This window comes from Lepidochelys kempii, chromosome 10 (genome assembly GCF_965140285.1).
Source record: "Lepidochelys kempii isolate rLepKem1 chromosome 10, rLepKem1.hap1, whole genome shotgun sequence".
Taxonomy (NCBI): domain Eukaryota; kingdom Metazoa; phylum Chordata; order Testudines; family Cheloniidae; genus Lepidochelys; species Lepidochelys kempii.
The window spans coordinates 84,051,159-84,071,131 of NC_136389.1; the positions used below are offsets into that span (position 1 = coordinate 84,051,159).

The 19,973-nt window shown below is 50.3% G+C and overlaps 1 protein-coding gene across 2 annotated transcripts in view; it reads right to left on the reverse strand.

Moving 5' to 3' along the window:
* Nucleotides 1–19,973, reverse strand: part of RASGRF1 (Ras protein specific guanine nucleotide releasing factor 1) — a 96,801-nt gene that overhangs the window by 7,321 nt on the left and 69,507 nt on the right. For both annotated transcript variants that reach the window (XM_073304567.2, XM_073304568.2), the window contains 4 exons: nt 12,706–12,809; nt 9,953–10,037; nt 8,543–8,740; nt 2,173–2,252 (listed from right to left, as the gene is read on the reverse strand). In XM_073304567.2, coding sequence (XP_073160668.1) covers nt 2,173–2,252; nt 8,543–8,740; nt 9,953–10,037; nt 12,706–12,809 — 467 coding nt within the window. The remainder of the gene's footprint in view (nt 1–2,172; nt 2,253–8,542; nt 8,741–9,952; nt 10,038–12,705; nt 12,810–19,973) is intronic.

Here is a 19,973-nt window from a genome sequence, read left to right on the forward strand (position 1 = left end):
GGTGTGAACCCAAGGGAGGAGAAATGGCTTTTGTCGTTGGTGAGCCAGTCACAGTCTGTTTAATCCTGAGTGGATGGGGTCAAATTTGCAAATGAACTGAAGCTCAGCAGTTTCTCCTTGAAGTCTGGCCCTGACGTGTTTTGGCTGCAGGATGGCCACCTTGAAATCTGCTCTTGTGTGTCCAGCGAGGCTGAAGTGTTTTCCTGCAGGTTTTTGTATATTGCCGTTCCTAATATCGGATTTGTGTCCATTTATCCTTTTATGTAGGGACGGTCCAGTTTGGCCGACACGCTCGGCAGAGGGGCATTGCTGGCACGTGATGGCGTAGATTACATTGGTGGACATGCAGGTGAATGAACCGGTGATGGTGGGGCTGATCTGGTTAGGTCCTGTGATGCTGTCGCTGGTGTAGGTATGTGGCAGAGCTGAGGAGGATATTAAACATCATCTACTGGGGATAAACATTTTAAATCAGCAGCCCCCATACCTTGCAAACAAGACTTAAAAGAGCAGGCTGAGGAGATCTCTGGCCCATTTCTGTTCATTTTTAATAAATCTTGGAATACGGGGGAAATTCCAGACCTGAGGAGTGCTCATGTCCTGACAATATTCAACAAGGGCAAGCAGGATGACACGGCAGGTTAGCCGGACATTCACCCCAGGTAAAATAATGGAAAAGCTGGTACCAGATTCAATTAATAGAGAATCAAAGGATAGGAATATAATTAATGCCAATCAACATGGTTTTACAAAAAATTGTTCTTGTCGAATAAACTCGTAATCTCATCAAAGAATGAAATCAAGTTTGGTTGATAAAGGTAAGTGTGCAGACGTAATACACTCCACCTTCTGTCAGCCACTGGACTTAGCACTTCACTACATTCTGATGAAAATCAACGCTATACCATATCAATACAATACAAGTGAAATGGATGAAGAACTGGCCAGCTGACAGGTCTCAAGAAATAGCTGTCCACGGGGCATCACTGGGGATGCATCTAGTGGCGCTTTGCAGGGATTGGTTCTAGGCCTGATGCTATTCAGCAAGTAAATATAGAATCACTGCTAATACAATGTGCAGATGACCCGAAGGCTGGTGGAATGGTAAATAATGATGGGGTCAGGGCAGAGCAGGGACTCTGAAAAGAATGTAGGGGTCACAATGGACAAGAACTGAACACAAGCTCCCAGCGTGATGCTGTGGCACAAAGGCTAATGCAATCCTTGGACGTATAAACAGGGGAGGAGCAGGAGCAAAGAGGGGAGTTTAATTGTTGAGACCGATACCTGAACAACGCATCCAGCTCTGGTGTCCGCATTTTAAAAACGATGTTGAAAAACTGGAGAGGGTGCAGAGAAGAGCCACAAACATTTGTCAAGGGCTGGAGAAAATGCCTGACAGTGAGAGACTTAAGGAGCTCCACGGGTTTAGCTTATCAGAAAGAAGAGCAAGCAGCGACTTGAGCCTGGTGTATCGGCACTTTGATGGGGAGAAAATCCTGGGTACTAAAGAGCTCTTTAATCTCGCAGAGAAAGGCAGAGCCAGAACCAATGGCTGGAAACTGATGCCAGACAAATTCAATCAGAAATTAGGCACAAATGTTCAACAGGGAGGGTGATTAACTCTTGGACCAAACTCCCAATGCCAGCAGTGGATTCTCTATCTCTTGATGGCTTCCAATCCATACTGGAGCCTTTCTGGAACATGCGTTTGCCAAACACAAGTTACTGGGCCCAGTCAGGGTGACCGGGTGAAATGTAAGGGCCTGTGTTACACAGGAGGTCAGACTAGATGATCTAGTGGTCGCTTCTGGCCACCAACTCCATGCATCTATGGAAAAATGTTTCCTGTCCTTGACGTTAGCTCCTGCCCTTCAGAGGTGCTTTTAGTAAGGCTTTTGCAGATGTCATCTTAGCTCCTTTCCAGGGACTGTTTCTCTCACTTGGGGGCTGTGTGTAGGAAACAGGAACACATGCATTGGCATAATGACATCCCAGTCTTATCTGCAGAGGCTGGCAGCCCTGTGTTAGCTGCCCCTGGACGAGGCTGGGTCCCCGGGGAGTTTCAGGAGGACACACGCCCTGTGACAAACCCAGGCAAGCTGCCTGTCGGAAACCATGTGTAACAGGCTTTCAACAGCAAACACACAATGACAGTCACGTGTCACTTACTTTTTCAGAGCTTCTCGGAGATTCTTAAACCGGCCCTCCGACGACACCAGCCTTTGGAGCTTATCAATCAGAGCTTTCGTCTGCAAGGAATTAAGAGCATGTAGGAGTTAGAAAAAGGCCCTGGGAAAAGCTGCACCCTTCCCCTGGGGCAGAAGTGAGAGTGATTCTGAAACCTTTGACAGTCAAGGGCTTGGGCCTTCGTTTGAGATGTTCAGAGCTGTGCGCGGAGGGGCAGACCTCCTGAGAGGTCACCCCATATCCTGCCTCTCAGCCTGGTCAGTGTCCTCTGCACCCACAGAGCAGGGAAAGCAGGAGGTGCCCCTTGATGCAACATCGACAGCGCAAAGGGAGCTGACAGGAGACTGCACTGCTGACTTGTCCATCTGGACTCCCCACCTGAGCCCAGGCAGGGCAGAGACGTCATTCCCAAGTCACAGTGCAAAGAAACAAAAGGCTCCTGCAACTGACAACTTACACAGAAGCAGACCTTGCCTGCACAGAATGGGCCTGTGATAGAAAGGGGCCAGCAGGATATGCAATGTAATGACTTAGGGGGATAGGGTTCTTGGCCTCTTTCGTGACCAGGGACCCCTTTTCCATCCTAAGACTCCCCTCCCATCTAGCTGGGACAACCACTGCCCCATTACGCAGCATGAGAAGGGCAGGGTGCTTGCAACCCCTGGACCCTTGTTTGCAGCCCACGGGTTAAGACTCCTGCCCTAGGCACATATCCTGCTCCCGTTCCCCACTGTGGGCATGGAGGGTCCTGAGCGCAGTGCACACACTCGGCAGGAGGCGCAGGCGTTGAGGAGCCCATATGGGATCGCCCCAGCACATGGGGTCTTTAGGTTCTGAGAGCGGGGCGCGGGGTGGATCTGCCTGGATTTGGGGAGAAGAGCTCTGTCCTCTTGGCCCTAATGCATGTACCAGAGCTGTGTGCAGGGATGAGGATTTCAGCCTGGGACAGTGAATGGACCCGAGCTGTTTAAAGGTATGTCTACAAGGGGGGTGCTTGAGCTAGCGCCCACAAACTGCCACGTTGCCGGGACAGTGTGGACGGCGGCTTGGGCGAGCTGCCCAAGTACCTGCCCACCCGCTCCCCCGAGCAGGCTCTTGGATGGCTAGTCCGAGCCACCGCCCATGCTCCCCTGCTGCATTGCTATTTGTAGGCGCTAGCTCAGGCAGAACGAGTGTGGGTGCGTCTACACCAGCTGGGAATCACGCCTCCCAGCTCCAATGCAGACACATCCTAAGAGGCAATCCGGTATTCGCCTGGCAGCCGGCGCTTTGGGAGCTCGTCCCTTCGCCTTTCATATGGAGCGTTCAGGGGGATGCAAAGCCTAATCAGCCAAACAGACGCTGTGCCGTGCACAAACCCTGGCGGCCATTTTGAGGGCCGGTCAAGCAATAAATGCATGGAAACAAGCCCGAAGTGCGAAAAGACTGCTCTCACCTCCCCATCAGAGCAACGTGCCTGAGCCCGGAGAAGGGCTCTCGGCTGACTGCCAGTGGGGTGTCAATGCTGGCAAAGACACACTGAGGAGAGGAAGACCAGGAAACAGGCCAGAAATGGCGCCTGACTTCACCAGATCTAAACCGCTGCCATGATCCGGAGTCTCACGCTCGTACTCACGCTAGCTGTGGGACGGGGCACTCCTCACTGTACGGGCAGGAGAACCTGGCCCTGTAGGAAAATGGGGCATGCAAACCCCATTTGCACCCTCTGCGCTGGGTAGGAAAGGGCCTATTCTGGCCCCATGGCCATTGAAATGCTGTAAAACATCCCCAGTTCACTCCAACTTCCTCCACTGCTGGGGCTCGATGGAGCTGACTCCTGCGTGCCCCCACCAGACTGCATTAGAAGAGCAAGGAGAGCAGGACCTGCCGTGGCCATGTCACTGTGCAAATCCCAGGGCAAGACATGCCCCTGCCCCTGGGAACCCCTCCCCCCATTCCAAACACAAACGCATTAACCCACAGCGGTAACTTTCCAACTCCACAACTGAAATGACTGGGCTTACAGCATTAGCCGTGAAGCAGCATTCGTGCCTGAGAAGTGTACTCCTGCGGGGTGAACAATCCCCGGGGTGAAGTGTCACCTGACGATAATGCAGAAGTTAGGCTGTTTGCAATGATCTGAAAGGGTTAATCTCTTTACTCCCTGGGTTTTTAGTGTGCGTTCATTTTAGGCCATTCAAATGGAGATATCCCCAGTGGCTCCCTACACCATTTCATCACACCCCATGCGTACGAAGAATCACTTCAGCACGGCTCCGTGGGGCTTTCTGTTCTGTTCATAGATTCATAGATACTAAAGTCAGAAGGGACCATTATGATCATCTAGTCTGACCTCCTGTACAACACAGGCCACAGAATCTCACCCACCCACTCCTGCAAAAAACCTCTCACCTATGTCTGAGGTATTGAAGTCCTCAAATCGTGGTGTAAAGATTTCAAAGAGCAGAGAATCCTCCAGCAAGTGACCCGTGCCCCATGCTACAGAGGAAGGCGAAAAACCTCCAGGGCCTCTTCCAATCTGCCCTGGATGAAAATTCCTTCCCGACCCCAAATACGGTGATCAGCTACACCCTGAGCATATGGACAAGATTCACCAGCCAGATACCCAGGAAAGAATTTTCGGTAGTAACTCAAATCCCACCCCATCTAACATCCCATTACAGGCCACTGGGCCTATTTACCATGAATATTAAAAGATCAATGAATTACCAAAATCATGTTATCCCATCATACCATCTCCTCCATAAACTTATCGAGTTTAATCTTAAAGCCAGATAGGTCTTTTGCCCCCACTGCTCCCCCTGGAAGGCTATTCCAAAACTTCACTCGTCTAATGGTCAGAAACCTTTGTCTAATTTCAAGTCTAAACTTCCCAATGACTGGTTTATATCCATTTGTTCTTGTGTCCACATTGGTACTGAGCTTAAATAATTCCTCTCCCTCTCCAGTATTTATCCCTCGGATATATTTATAGAGAGCAATCATATCTCCCCTCAACCTTCTTTTGGTTAGGCTAAACAAGCCAAGCTCCTTGAGTCTCCTTTCATAAGACAGGTTTTCCATTCCTCGGATCATCCTAGTAGCCCTTCTCTGCACCTGTTCCAGTCTGAATTCATCCCTCTTAAACATGGGAGACCAGAACTGCACACAGTATTCCAGGTGAGGTCTCACCAGTGCCTTGTATAATGGTACTAAAACCTCCTTATCCCTACTGGAAATACCTCTCCTGATGTATCCCAAGACCGCATTAGCTTTTTTCACGGCCATATCACATTGGTGGCTCATAGTCATACTATGATCAGCCAAAAATCCAAGGTCCTTCTCCTCCTCCGTTACTTCTAATTGATGTGTCCCTAGCTTATAACAAAAATTCTTGTTATTAATCCCTAAATGCATAACCTTACACTTCTCACTATTAAATTTCATCCTATTACTATTACTCCAGTTTACAAGGTCATCCAAATCTTCCTGTATGATATCCCTGTCCTTCTCTAAATTGGCAATACCTCCCAGCTTTGTATCATCCGCAAACTTTATTAGCACAGACTCCCACTTCTTGTGCCGAGGTCAGTAATAAAAAGATTAAATAAGATTGGTCCCAAAACCGATCCCTGAGGAACTCCACTGGTAACCTCCCTCCAGCCTGACAGTTCACCTTTCAGTAGGACCCGCTGTAGTTTCCCTTTTAACCAATTCCTTATCCACCTTTCAATTTTCATATTGATCCCCATCTTTTCCAATTTAACTAATAATTCCACATGTGGCACGGTATTAAACGCCTTACTGAAATCTAGGTAAATTAAATCCACTGTGTTTCCTTTGTCTAAAAAATCTGTTACTTTCTCGAAGAAGGAAATCAGGTTGGTTTGGCACGATTTACCTTTTGTAAAACCATGTTGTATTTTGTCCCATTTACCATTGACCTCAATGTCCTTAAGTACTTTCTCCTTCAAAATTTTTTCCAAGACCTTGCATACTACACATGTCAAACTAACAGGCCTGTAGTTACTTGGATCACTTTTTTTTTCCTTCTTAAAAATAGGAACTATGTTAGCAATTCTCCAGTCATACGGTCTAACCCCTGAGTTTACAGATTCATTAAAAATTCTTGCTAATGGGCTTGCAATTTCATGTGCCAGTTCCTTTAATATTCTTGGATGAAGATTATCTGGGCCCCCCGATTTAGTCCCATTAAGCTGTTCGAGTTTCGCTTCTACCTCAGATATGGTAATATCTACCTCCATATCCTCATTCCCATTTGTCAAGCTACCATTATCCCTAAGATCCTCTTTAGCCTTATTAAAGACTGAGGCAAAGTATTTGTTTAGATACTGGGCCATGCCTAGATTATCCTTGACCTCCACTCCATCCTCAGTGTTTAGCGGTCCCACTACTTCTTTCTTTGTTTTCTTCTTATTTATATGGCTATAGAACCTTTTACTATTGGTTTTAATTCCCTTTGCAAGGTCCAACTCTACTTGACTTTTTGCCTGTCCCACTTTATCCCTACATGTTCTGGCCTTAATAAGGTAGCTTTCCTTGCTGATCCCTCCCATCTTCCACTCCCTGTATGCTTTCTGCTTTTTCTTAATCACCTCTCTGAGATGCTTGCTCATCCAGCTTGGTCTACAACTCCTGCCTATGAATTTTTCCCCCTTTCTTGGGATGCAGGCTTCCGACAGCTTCTGCAGCTTTGACTTGAAGTAATCCCAGGCCTCCTCTGCCTTTAGATCCACAAGTCCTTCAGTCCAATCCATTTCCCTAACTAATTTCCTTAATTTTTGAAAGTCAGCCCTTTTGAAATCAAAAACCCTAGTCACAGATTTATTTTTGTTTATCCTTCCATTCAGTTTGAACTGAATTAGCTCATGATCACTTGAACCAAGATTGTCCCCTACAACCATTTCTTCTGTGAGGTCCTCACTACTCACCAAAACCAAATCTAAAATGGCATCCCCTCTAGTCGGTTCAGCAACTACTTGATGAAGGAATCCATCAGCTATCGCATCTAGGAACATCTGAGCCCTATTATTATTACTAGCACTCGTCCTCCAGTCTGTATCTGGGAAGTTAAAGTCTCCCATGATCACGCAGTTCCCATTAGTATTTACTTCATTAAAAATATTAAAGAGGACTCTATCTATATCCACATTAGATCCCGGCGGTCTCTAGCACACCCCAAGCACTATCCCAGGGGAGGCTCTAGGGTAGTTTTCTTCCCCAGTGTAATTTTTGCCCAGACGGACTCTGTCTTACCCATTCCATCGCTTCTTACTTCTTTACATTCTACCTCATCATTGATAGACAGTGCTACTCCACCACCTTTGCCTTTATTTCTGTCTTTCCTAAACAGCACATCCCCTTCAATACCCGTAGTCCAGTCATGACGACTATTCCACCCTGTTTCTGTTCTCCCTAGAATATCTGGTTTCATTTCCTGCACCAGGAGCTCTAGTTCCTCCATTTTGTTACCCAGGCTCCTCGCGTTGGTGTACAAACATCTTCATTTTTGCTGTTTGGCCTCGCTCACATTCTGTACCCTATTGGGCACGGTCATTCTACTGCCAGAATAACCTATTAGACTGGTATCCACACTGCTCTTCCCTTCGTTTTCTTCCCTCTCAATGCTAAAATCCAGCGTGGAGATTACCTGGACATCTCCCAACCATCTCCCTCAAATTCCTAGTTTAAAGATCTCTTAATCAGTTGTGCCAGCCTCTATCCTAGAAGTCTATTTCCTTCCCTACTCAGATGAAGTCCATCCCAAGAGAACTGTCCTCTGTCCAGGAATGCCTCCCAGTGGCCATAGATCCCAAAGCCCTCCTTCTAGCACCACTGCCTGAGCTGTCTGTTGATCTTGTCACACCTTTGTTGCCCTTCTCTAGGAACAGGCAGAATCCCACTAAAGATCACCTACGCCTTGATTTCCTTAAGCGTCTTCCCCAGCCTAGCACAGTCTCCCTTAATACTTTCCAGCGAGAATCTAGCCATATCATTTGTTCCCACATGAAGGATAATTAGGGGATTCTTTCCTGCTCCCTTTAGGATCCTTTTCAACCTCAGGTCTACCTCCCGTATCTTAGCACCTGGAAGACAGCACACCCTTCTATTCTCTGGATCAGCTCTGGCTACAGGCCTGTCTAGTCTTCTCAGTAAAGAGTCCCCGATCACATAGACCTGCCTTTTCCTGGTGACAGTGCGATTCTCCAGCCTATCCCCTGTTCCCTCTGGCTGCGAGTTCTTTCCAATCCTATCCTGTTGGTACAGCACCTCACACAATAGGTCCTGGGACAGGATGGGCTCCCAGGCTCTACAGCGAGACACGTCGTAAAGAACGGCTATAACTACGTACCTGCTTGGATACTTTGAGCCACGTTTTCTTGAGCCGGAAGATGGCACTGCGGTTCAGGGAGGAGGTGATCTCCAGGACTGCATTGTAATTGTGCAGACACCTGCAGATATCTGCCACAGCCACCCACTTCTCAATGGCGCTCCCTCTGGCATTGACATCCTCGTTGCGGAGGATTTCAGAAGCTATCAGGTTACTGATCTGCAGGGAGATCAAGGTTACAATCCATCATGTTAGGAACACTTTCATAGAAGGGCTTGTACTAATAATTCATTGCAGATCTTTTACCCGGACACTCCTTTACTGTCCTTCTCAGCAAGAGCCACAGGAAGGAACAGGGCTGATTCTGCTGCAAGCACTTTCCCAGCAGAAGGTGCTAACCGCATGGTAGCTTTATTGCAGCAACACATTCTGAGACATCCACCACTCTGGCATCTCATTCATGATGAGAATTTAAATATTGCCACCTCCTGGAATTCACAGAGACAGCAACTAACAGTACATGTATGGACCAGCTGCAGCGTATGTATGGACCAGCTGCAGCATATGTATGGACCAGCTGCAGTCCACTTACAAAACGTTCAGAGACTCCCTGCCTCGGCAGAGCACCTAGGCACATGCTTAACTTTAACTCTGAAGTCAATGGAATGTAAGCACGTACTTAAGTGCCTGTATCAACATTTCTGACTGGCCTGCAGCTGGCCCGTACAGAGGTATACATGTCTTAGAGAGGGAGCTCAGGCTCCTTCGGATGGATATGGGGAACACTCTGATCAACATGTTCAAACATCAGCCCCTAGAGCAGAGGCCTCGTTTTCAGAGGGCAGAGCGACGGGTGCCGAGCACTTTGAAAGCAGGCCACGGATTTAGGAATCCAGATACAGATTTAGGGGGGAAATCCAGGGCCCTGAAGTCATAGGGAGTTTTGCCCGGGACTCCAAGGGAGTCAGGATTTCACTCTAGGAGCTGAACTTCAACTGTCCAAAATTGAAAATGGTGGCCCATGCTCTTCAGTTTGTATTTCCCTGGCCATTTCACTTTGCTCTGGGTAAGAACACAGTTCCGACATATTTTATGCTGAGATGGGTCCAAAACCCAAACCCTGGACCCAGGTTTTCAGCTCAGATCTCCCTGTACAATGGGCCAGATTTGAACAACCTGAACTAGGGGGAAGTTTGGATTCAGATTTTACCCCCTCACTCCCTTGTGTTGGGTCTGGGGGTTGGTTTGGCCCATTCTAAGAGAACTGGATCAGCACATTGTACTGGGATTCCGTTCAGCCTCGTCTCCCACTGTGGAAATCACCATAGAAATGGGGTCAGTAAATCTCAGACGTAGGGTATGCAACGCAAGCCTTGACTCCTCCTACACCACCTGCACCACGATATCCCTGCCTGCCTGCGCTGTACTTACATCATTGAAGTGTTTAGTATTCTTCATAATGTAAGGAGTCCTTTCATTCTTTTCAAGCTTCATCCAACCTTGCCCAAAAAACTCTCTGCAAATTACAAAATCCAGGATCAATTCTATTGCATCTCCCTGGATCACTGACTCTTCCCCATACCCTGCACTGCCTAAGAAATACCCTGGGGAACGAGTTCTCACCAGGAGGGCTCTCACCCTTCAGAACGAAGCATCCGGATGTACAGGAAGAAGCTGCCTTCCTTCGTTTAGAGAAAAACTGGGCAATGGTCAGCCTCAGCGGTATCCCAGGACAAATGATAGAAGAGGCTTGGTGACAGAGATACTCTCTCACAACTCATCACATGCAGGGTTAGGAAGGAAGTTCTCCCCAGACACACTGGGGTTCTCTAAGTCAGTGGTTCTAAACCAGGAGTCCGGGGCCAGCGTTAGACTCACGGGCCCAGAGCAGAAAGTTGAAGCCCCGCCATCTGGGACCCTGAGTCCCGCTACCCGGGGCTGAAGCTGAAGCCTGAGCAATGTAGCTTCGTGGGGGCCCCTGTAGCATGGTGGCAGTTGCCCGGCTTGCTACCCCCTAACGCCGGCCCTGGCTTTTATACGTAGAAAACCAGTTGTTGTGACCTAGGGGGGCCATGGAGTTTTATAGCATGTTGGGGGGGGCCTTGGAAAGAAAGAGGTTGAGACCCCCTGGCTCTAAGTCATCCCTGGAGCACTGAGGAGGGATTCTCTGTTAGAAGAAGGTTAATTTCCTGCATCTGCAAGGGGGAAGGAATCAGGCGGCCTCCCTCCCTCCCTCCCTCTCTCCACCCCCATCTTTGCCGCATAACAGAAAACTTTGACACATGAATTGCCAAGACCAGAGGAGCCACAGCTGTCACGCATGAGCTGGGCTCTTGAGAGACAAGGGCTATTGTCTTGCTACTCTGCAGAAACCACTGACGCATGCATCCCTAGAATACAGGACTTCTGGGGCTGCCCCTTAGGGTTGCCAGGTGTCCAGCTTTTGACCAGAACACCCAGTCGAAAAGGGACCCTACCGGCTCCAGTCAGCACTGCTGACTGGGCCATTAACAGTCCGGTTGGCAGGGTGGGAAGGCTTCTTACCTGGCTCCGCACAGCTCCTGGAAGCAGCGACATGTCCCTCAGCTCCTAGGCGGAGGCACAGTCAGCGGGGCTCCACGCGCTGCCCCTGCTCTGAGCATCGGCTCCGCAGCGCCCATTGGCCAGGAAGTGCGGCCAATGGGAGCTGCGGGGGCGGAGGCAGCGCGCAGAGCTGCCTGGCTGCACCTCTGCTTACACCGAAGGATATGTTGCAGCTTCCGGGGAGCCCCCTGAAGTAAGCACCGCTCGGAGCCCGCACCCCCTCCTGCACCCCAACCACATCCCAGCCCTGAGCCCCCTTGTGCACCCAAACTCCCTCCCAGAGCCTGCATCCTACCCCACCCCCTTCTGAGCCCCCTCCCGTACCCCAACTCCCTGTCCCAGCCTTAAGCCCCCTCTCATATCCAATCTCCCTCCTGGACCCTACAGCCCGCACTCCCCTGTACTCCAACCCCCTGCCATAGCCTGGAGCCCCCTCCCACACCCTGGACCCCTCATTTTTGGCCCCACCCCAGAGCCCGCACCCCCCAGCCCAGAGTCAGTACCCCCTCCCACACCCCAACCCCCTGCCTCAGCCCAGAGCTGCGTCCCAAACTCTGAACCCCTTGGCTCCACCCCCCAGCTTGTAGCCCCCTCCTGTACCCCAAACCCCTCATCCCTGGCCTGCCCCAGCCCACAGCCCCCTCCTGCACCCCGAACCCCTCATTTCTGGCCTATGGAGCCTGCATCCCCAGCCGGAGCCCTCACCCCCTGCCCCAGCCCAGTGAAAATGAGCGAGTGAGCGAGGGTGGGGGGAGAGAAGGACAGAGGGAGGAGGGATGGAGTGAGTGGGGGCGGAGCCTCAGAAAAGGGGCGGGGCCTGGACGGGGCCTAGGGGAAGGGGCGGGGCAGGGGTGTTCGGTTTTGTGCCATTAGAAAGTTGGCAACTCTACTGTCCCTACCGGTGCGACCTCGCACGAGCGCTACGAGCAAGGTGATGGTGGCAGGGACAGGGCAGTGCGCTCTGCGAAACGGCACCCTCCGTGCGTGCACAATGATACCAGCCAAACCGCGCCCGGTTTGATATCGGTGCTGGCCCGGGACACAGCCTGCCCAGAAACCAGTGACTCTGGGAGGGGCGGGGACCACAGGCCGTGTCCTAGTAGCATACGCAGGTAAACCGGGAGAAGTGCCACCGGCTCCATGGCTACCCTGAGCCCCGGGACGGGTGAGGCAGGGCTGGCTCATGGGAAACTCACTGCTTCACTCCCCATTTCAGCATCTGGCGGTGGAGACGGGAAGCCAGTTTACAGAGGGCAGAGCTGTGCTGACAGCAGCGGGCACGTACAGGGTGGGGGTCTGGTTGGAAAAGCCACGGGAGAGCCCCGCTTAGGGAAGGACAAGGCTTTGCCTTCGTGATGCCAGCAGGGGAGCGTGTTCATCTGCCTAGGCCACCCACCTCGCAGGCACATCCCCAACACTGCTACTTCCCCTGCCCCTAGCGAGGGGCATTTAGAAACAGTCCTGGAGTCCGTACAAGGCTTTGCTACGCTGCAGGTGGATCCTGCCTGTATCATCGTGCTGTAGACCTGATCATCGCAACCAGCAACCGTCCGGCTGGGAGAGGCGACAAAGTGTAATGCCAGAGAACGGTCAGTACTTACTCATATGGGATCTTCTTGAAGACCAGGTGATCCAACAATGTCAGCTGTTCTGCTATTTCCAAAGCGGAGTGATTTTCAAAGGGTTCTGCTTTGACTCCCTCTGCCTAAATTAAAGAGTCAACATGTGTTTTACTGGATGATTTAGTTAAGAATATATTAAGAATCATTTGCAATCTGTGCACTGAAATAAAACGAATGTCAGATCCAATACAAGAGTCTCCCCAAAGTGTTACAGCCCTGCTATCTTAGCCAGAAACAAATAAGAATGCAGCTTATGCAGCAAGCATCATTTGAAGGCCACACTGTGATCCCCTTACACACACTGGCCAGTGACTCACACAAGTATTTCCATTCTCTTAATGGGACTCCGTGTGTGAGTAACTGCCCACCAATATGGGCGAGGGGTCCACCACCACACTCCGAGGCTACGTCTACATTACAAATCACTTTGGTATAACTTGAAGTAATAATCAACCAATCAGTAATAAGAAGTCATTTGAATAATCCGCCCCCCGAGCGCCGGGAGTTACACTGACCTAAGCGCCGGTGTGGACAGCGCTATGCCGGCAGGAGAGCGCCCCCTGGGGGAGGGAGCAGTGATTCAGCCGACGGGAGGGCTCTCTCCCGTCAGCGTAGAGCGTCTTCACCAGAGGTGCGGCCGCGGCCCAGGTGCGTCAGTGCGGCGGCGGCGCTATCCATGATATAGTGTAGACACAGCCAGTTACCAGCAACCATACCCTGTCCGTGGTGCCCTGAGCCACAGATCTTTCTACAGGGTCATGAGTATGCAGTAGCAGCTGTTCCGTGAACGACACCGACAAGCTTAGGTAGCAAAGAGAGAGGAAGAGGAGCCCAGTTGTGTCCATAATGTCCTGGAAGTTGGTTTTCTTTGAGGCTCAAACGATCTGTGCGGATGTGAACACGGAGTCTCTGAGTCAGGTTGTTTTCTTGTCTGATCTACCCACATTCGGATCAGCACCAGGACTTTCCAGGCCAAACTTCTTTGCTGTTGCTAGGCTGGTGACACCAAGGCCCCAGGCCAGCAGAGCAGGTAAACACATGCTTAAATCCACCAGCTTGACTAAGCACGTACCTGAGTGCTGTCATGAGCAGGGATAGACTGTCGAATGTGGCCCGAAAACAAAGCCCTGGTCCTGTGTCCATTAAGGTCAATAGGAATTTTGCCATTGGCTTCAACAGAAGCAGGATTGGGCTCTGAAGCGAAACCCATCCTACACAGATGGATTTGTGACGGGGTGACTTTACAAATGTCTGAGAATCTGCTCAGGTTAATTAAGGAATCGTCTGCTTCCGTGTGATACTATACAAGTAATCAACGTTTACATTTAAATAATTTAAATGTTAAAATGTAACAAATCAAGGAGCATTAATTCCTGTGACAGGCTGGCTTTTCACCCGACATCCTTGTTATCAGGTACTTACTGACTTGGATCAACCCAGGCCTTGCTCTTCTCTTCGAAAACCTGAGTAGATGGAGCTCCCTGAGTCTATCGCTACAAGGCAGGTTTTTAATCCTTTAATCATTCTCATGGCTCTTCTCGGACCCCTCTCCAATTTATCAACGTCCTTCTGGAATTGTGGGCACCAGAACTGGACAGGGGATTCCAGCAGCGGTCGCACCAGTGCCAAACAGAGGGAAAATAACCTGTCTGCTCCTCCTCGATACTCTCCTGTTTATTCATCCCAGGACTACATTAGCCCTTTAGGCCACAGCATCACACCGGGAGCTCATGCTCAGCTGATTATCCACTACAACCCCCAAATCTTGTTCAGAGTCCCTGCTTCCCAGGACAGAGTCCCCCATCCTGTAAGTGTGGCCTACGTTCTTTGTCCCTAGATGTAGGGCTTTACATCTGTCATGTTGAAATGCATATTGTTCACTGGCACCCAGTTTACCAAGTGATCTATAGAGAGCCTACTGCTTGGGCTTAAAAATACTAGTTCCAGGTTGTATAGAGCCAATGGGATAATTTCTAACGAGCACAAAAATTCCCCGCTGCCTCCACCAAGCAAAGCAATTGTAGATGACTGCACCAGTGAATTTAGCGGAGAATTCAGCCCAGAGCATTAAAACTTGAGATGAGCCAAAACTGGAATTTCATATCCCCACCCCTGCACGTTTTAGGGGACAAGGTTCAGATTTGAGTCCCGGGGGAGCAAACCCACCTCTCTGGGTCTGGTTCTGCGGTGGCGCTAAGAGTGCGAGTGCCTATCTTCCGACTCTGGTTTGGGATAAAATGGCTGCCATCTCCAAACAGTGAGAGTCTAGCAATTGGCTCCAAAATGTCACCACGACTGGTCACAAGACTTCACAGTTTGAACCATGTCCCCTACCTAAGCCTAATCCAGAGCCAGGCCTGAACGCTGCCTCCTCAGACCTGTTGTCCCCTTTTAATCCAAGGCCAGGGAGATCAGTAGCCGGCTGAGGCACATGCTCCTAGCAACCTGGGGGGCCTGCCAGGAAAACATAGACCACCACAGCTTCCCTCTCCCCAGAAAACAAGCAGATTTTCTATCCTCCCAGCAGCCGGCAAGAGGGGATCTGGCAGACTGGGTACCTTGAACTGTCAAGGCCGTAAGGAAGTTAGGAACAGATTGTGCCAGGAGCAATCCAGGGCTAGAGACATGGTCAGTGCCTGACTGGGCCTCCACCTAAGAGAAGTGCCATGATAAGGAATTTCTAAACTGGTGATTGCTGCTCCCCTGGCTACTCTCAGGGACCCCAAGGCAGTGCCCCTGTGTGGGGTGCAAGGCACTCACGCCCCTGCTCTTGTCCTCTGTATGGCTGCTGGCCTGAATCTCCCTGGGGCAAATAGTCTGTGCCCTCAGCTCACACCTTCATGGGCATTAGCTGCCTGAAAGGGTGCAGGCAGCATAAGGCAAGGCCAAGCAATGTCCCCCCGTTCCCTCAAACTGGCCGGATGTGGAGCGGAGAGCACAGTGCATTCCCTGAAAACATGGTGGGGCCCCTGCTCTGGCATGTGCTCCCCTGGAGGGATTCTGGATGGCTTTGCTGCAATTCCTCCTGGTCGCTCCCACGTGCGACACAGACCCCATACAGTTCCCCAGCATGCCAGTGGGTGCCTGCCCTATGCCCACAGCCCATCCTCCTACAGAAGAATGTCTGCCAAAGGAAATGCTTGCATTGTTGTACCCTGCACAGTGTGCCATGCAATGTTAATACGGTCTTTGATCTGAAGAGTATCTCAGCTCTGTTCAAGGAATTAACAGCCAGGCATACTTTGCTGCTTCAGCACTTCTAGTCCTGGCCTCAGTCCTGTGAGTATCTGCAATGCGAAGCATAAGGGGCACTTGTCTAGCTCCTGGGGGGAAGTGGTATACCTTGATCAGTCATGGCAATGGGCTTAGCTGTGAAGTGGCATGGCCTGCACATGCAGGGGGTATGAAATGCAAGGCTGCTTCTCCCTTCTCTGATTTGTTTTTTAAAGTGGATTTTGATAGAGCTTTTTGTCCTCCGAACGGGAACAGACTCTCCCAGCTACTGTCCAGAAACCAAGGACTCCAGCAAAGAAAGAGAATTCAGAACGGTGTCTGACATTCCCTGTGCAAGAAGACATCATGGGGAGGGGGACGGGGAGAGACGTCCTCGAACACGAGCTGAATTAGACCCGGGTTCCCTCCCTAGCAGAAGCACTGGAGTGTGCTAGCAATCTCCTAGGCTGCTCAAGTAAAATACGGCTTGGCTCTGCTGAGCAACTAACTCCAGCCTCATTGACAGCAGCAGCTAAAAGCCAGCCAGGTGGAACGGGAGTCAAGAGGCTAGTTAAAGTCTGTTGCTGGCCAAAGGGAATTGTTCTGTACAAATGGGTTCCAGGAAGAAAATGTCCAAGTGGATTTTCTTTGTGACTATATCTCTAGTGCCCACAGAGTCAAGGGGGCCTATCGGCAGGTCCCATGCCAGCCAAAGTGGGGCCAGACTATCCAAATGGAGGCTACAGCAAATACTTTACGCGGCCAGATAAACAGAAACTTTAACGACTTTGATACCTGGGAAGCTATTAGAGCAGGGATGGGCAAACTACGGCCCCTGGGCCGGATCCGGCCTGTGAGCTGTTTGAAGCCAGCCCTTGAGCTCCTGCTGAGGAGCAGGGTCTGGGGCTTGCCCCTCTCTGGCCCTCCAGCCTGGGCGCAGCATCAGGGGCCGGTCCACGCAGCTCCCCGGAAGCATGGCCCCGCTCTAATGAGAGCTGCAGGGGCGGTGCCTGCAGACGGGGCAGTGTGCAGAGCCGACGTGCTGCGCCTCTGCATAGGAGTCGGAGAAGGGACATGCCGCTGCTTCCAGGAGCCGCTTGAGGTAAGTGCTGCTGGGAGACTGCACCCCCGAGCCTCTCCCCATGCCCCAACCCCCTGCCCCAGCTCTGATCCCCCTCCAAACCCCTCGATCCCAATCCGGAGCACCTCCTGCACCCCAAACCTCTCATCCCCAGCCCCCCAGCCCCACCCCAGAGCCCACAGCCCCAGCGGAGCCTGCACCACTTCCCGTACCCCAACCCACTGCCCCAGCCTGGAGCCTGTCCCACACCCTGAACTCCTTTCTGGCCCCAGACCGAAGCCTGCACCCCCAACCAGAGCCCTCACCCCCTCCCACACCCCAACCCCAATTCTGTGAGCGTTCATGGCCCGCCATACAATTTCTGTTTGCAGATGTGGCCCTTGGGCCAAAAAGTTTGGCCACCCATGTATCAGAGCAATGTATAAAACATTCAGTTTGCGAATATCTGGAGGATGAAGGCGCAATCACTCGTAGCCAGCATGGATTTACCAAGAACAAATCGTCCAAACCAGCTTGATTTCCAACTTTGACAGGGTAACTGGATTGGTGATAGCGGGAATGCGGTGGACATAATATACCTGGACTTCAGCCAGGCTTTTGACACAGTCCCACAAGACATTGTGACAAGTAAGCTGGAGAAATGTGGGCTCAGCAGAACTACCATTAAGCGGACACATCGTTGGTTAAACAACCACAGACAAAGAGTGACTAGGAATGGAATGAGGTCAGGTTGGAGGGAGGGGTCTCCAGTGGGGTTCCACAGGGATCAGTTCTGGGCCCGGTGTGATTTAGGATCTTTATTAATGCCCTGGACGGAGGACTAGAGAGCACGCTGATGAAGTCTGCAGGTGACACAAAGCTGGGGAGAGGGTTGCCAACACTTTGGAGAACAGAGCTAAAATTCAGAGGGATCCGGATCAATTGGAGACCTGGGCTATTGACAACACAACGACATTCAACAAGGACCAATGTGAGATGCTCCACTTTGGGAAGAAAAACCAAATGCACAATTCCAGAGTGGGGGAGAACTGGCCTGGCAGCAGCACGTCTGAGAAGGATCTGGGAGTTGGGGTGGATCACAACCTCAACATGAGTCAGCAATGCGATGCTGTTGCAAAAAAGCCAATGCAATTTGAGGTTGCATTGACAGAGGTACAGAGCATGCAAGTCACGGGAGGAGATAGTTCCGCTCTGCTTGTCACTGGTTAGGCCTCAGCTGGAGAACTGTGTCCAGCATCGGTCACCAATGTACAGAAAGGATGTGGAAAGGATCCCGAGACGAGCGACAAAGATGACAAAGGGAAGGAATGCAGCCATACGAGCAAAGGCTGAAGGAACTGGGTATGTTCGGTCTGGAAAAGAGGAGCTTAAGGGGAGACAGGATCGCAGTCTTCAGATACTTGAAAGGCTGCCATGAAAGAGATGGAGAAATTTGTTCTCTCTTGCCACAGAGGGCGGGACAAGAGGCAGTGGGTTCAAACTACAGCAGAGCAGGTTTAGATCCAACCTCAGGAAAACCTCCCTCACTGTAAGAGCGGTGGGACAATGGAACAGATGCTCGGGGAGGTTGTGGAAGCTCCTTCACTGGAGGTTTGCAAAAGGAGACATCTGGAGCCACCTCTCTGGGATGGGTTAGAAACAACAAATCCTGCATCTTGACAGGGGCTAGATTAGATGACCCCATGGTCCCTTCTAACCCTTTGATTCTCCAGTAGGGACAAAATGTGGAAATGCTGCAAGGGACAAAAATTAGGTGAACACTCAAGATGTGCCGAAACCAGAACCCTGAATAACACCCAGACCCAGACCTGGTCTCAAAGTTCATGATTAGGGTGAAATGAAACCTCAAATCAGAACACGCCCAAATGACTGAGTGCACATGGGCATGTTTAACATCCAGAACACAGTGCTGCCAATTCTTAGGAGTTCCCTGTGAGTCTCGCAGTGCTTGGTGTTATTCCTAAAATCCCAGCTGCTGGGATCGAGAGACTGCACAAGAATCTCCACATTGTTTGGTATTTTTAAAGTAAGTTTCTAGCCCTCATGATTGTAGAGAAAAGCTTGAAAACGTGAAGTGAATGAACCCTAAGGAACCAGAAGCCAGAAGGCAAATAAAAAGACAACAACGTTTATTATTTCGGTAAATCTCCTGAAAGCTCATCTCATGACATTTGGGACCTGTCTCAGGATTTCTGAAGGTTTGGGGCTGGCAATACTGAACTGGATGCAGTCAGAACAAGCACTCAGATATCAATACATGTTACATGTGTCTGGGGATTTACCAGCACAAGGGAAAAGCCACCCTTTGGTGAACTGAAACCCTGATGTACGGGGGTTTGTTATTTCAATCCAGTTCCTGGTGAAACCTGTACACAAATTCTGCAGACATGGAGAGTTGTGTGACCAGCTCCCCATGCACTATGCTGAAAGTGTGCATTACCTTTCGGTGGCTCTAGGGGAGACAGTGGTCAGCTGTATCACACTGGATAGAGTTATGTCAATAATTCACAATGAATGATTTGCTGGATGAAATTTGACTTTTTTTGCCTGAGAGCAGGCTAACTTTTCATGTGTTTTCATTATTTTAATCTGTGCTAGGAATAGGTTTTTAATTTGTTTTACTCTCAATTACAATTAGCTGTATTTCTTAATTTTGATTGGTTAGATAGTTTCTGTCCCAGATTGGATGAGCACAAGAGCCCTTCCACTAGAGGTAATTGTGTGTGTGAATTTAAAATTCATCGTTGAAAATACTTGCACATGGGACATTGAAATCTGCTTTCCATGAGTGCATGCTAGTGAAACGTGACTAGTAATGTTCATGACTAGCTGGAAGCTAACACAAAGGGCCAAGTACAGGCACACAAAAACATGCAAGCATAAATTCTCTAGACATTTTGTGCATTATTTACCCAGCTTTAGCACCAGATGATTCACAGGGTAACGGAGAGCT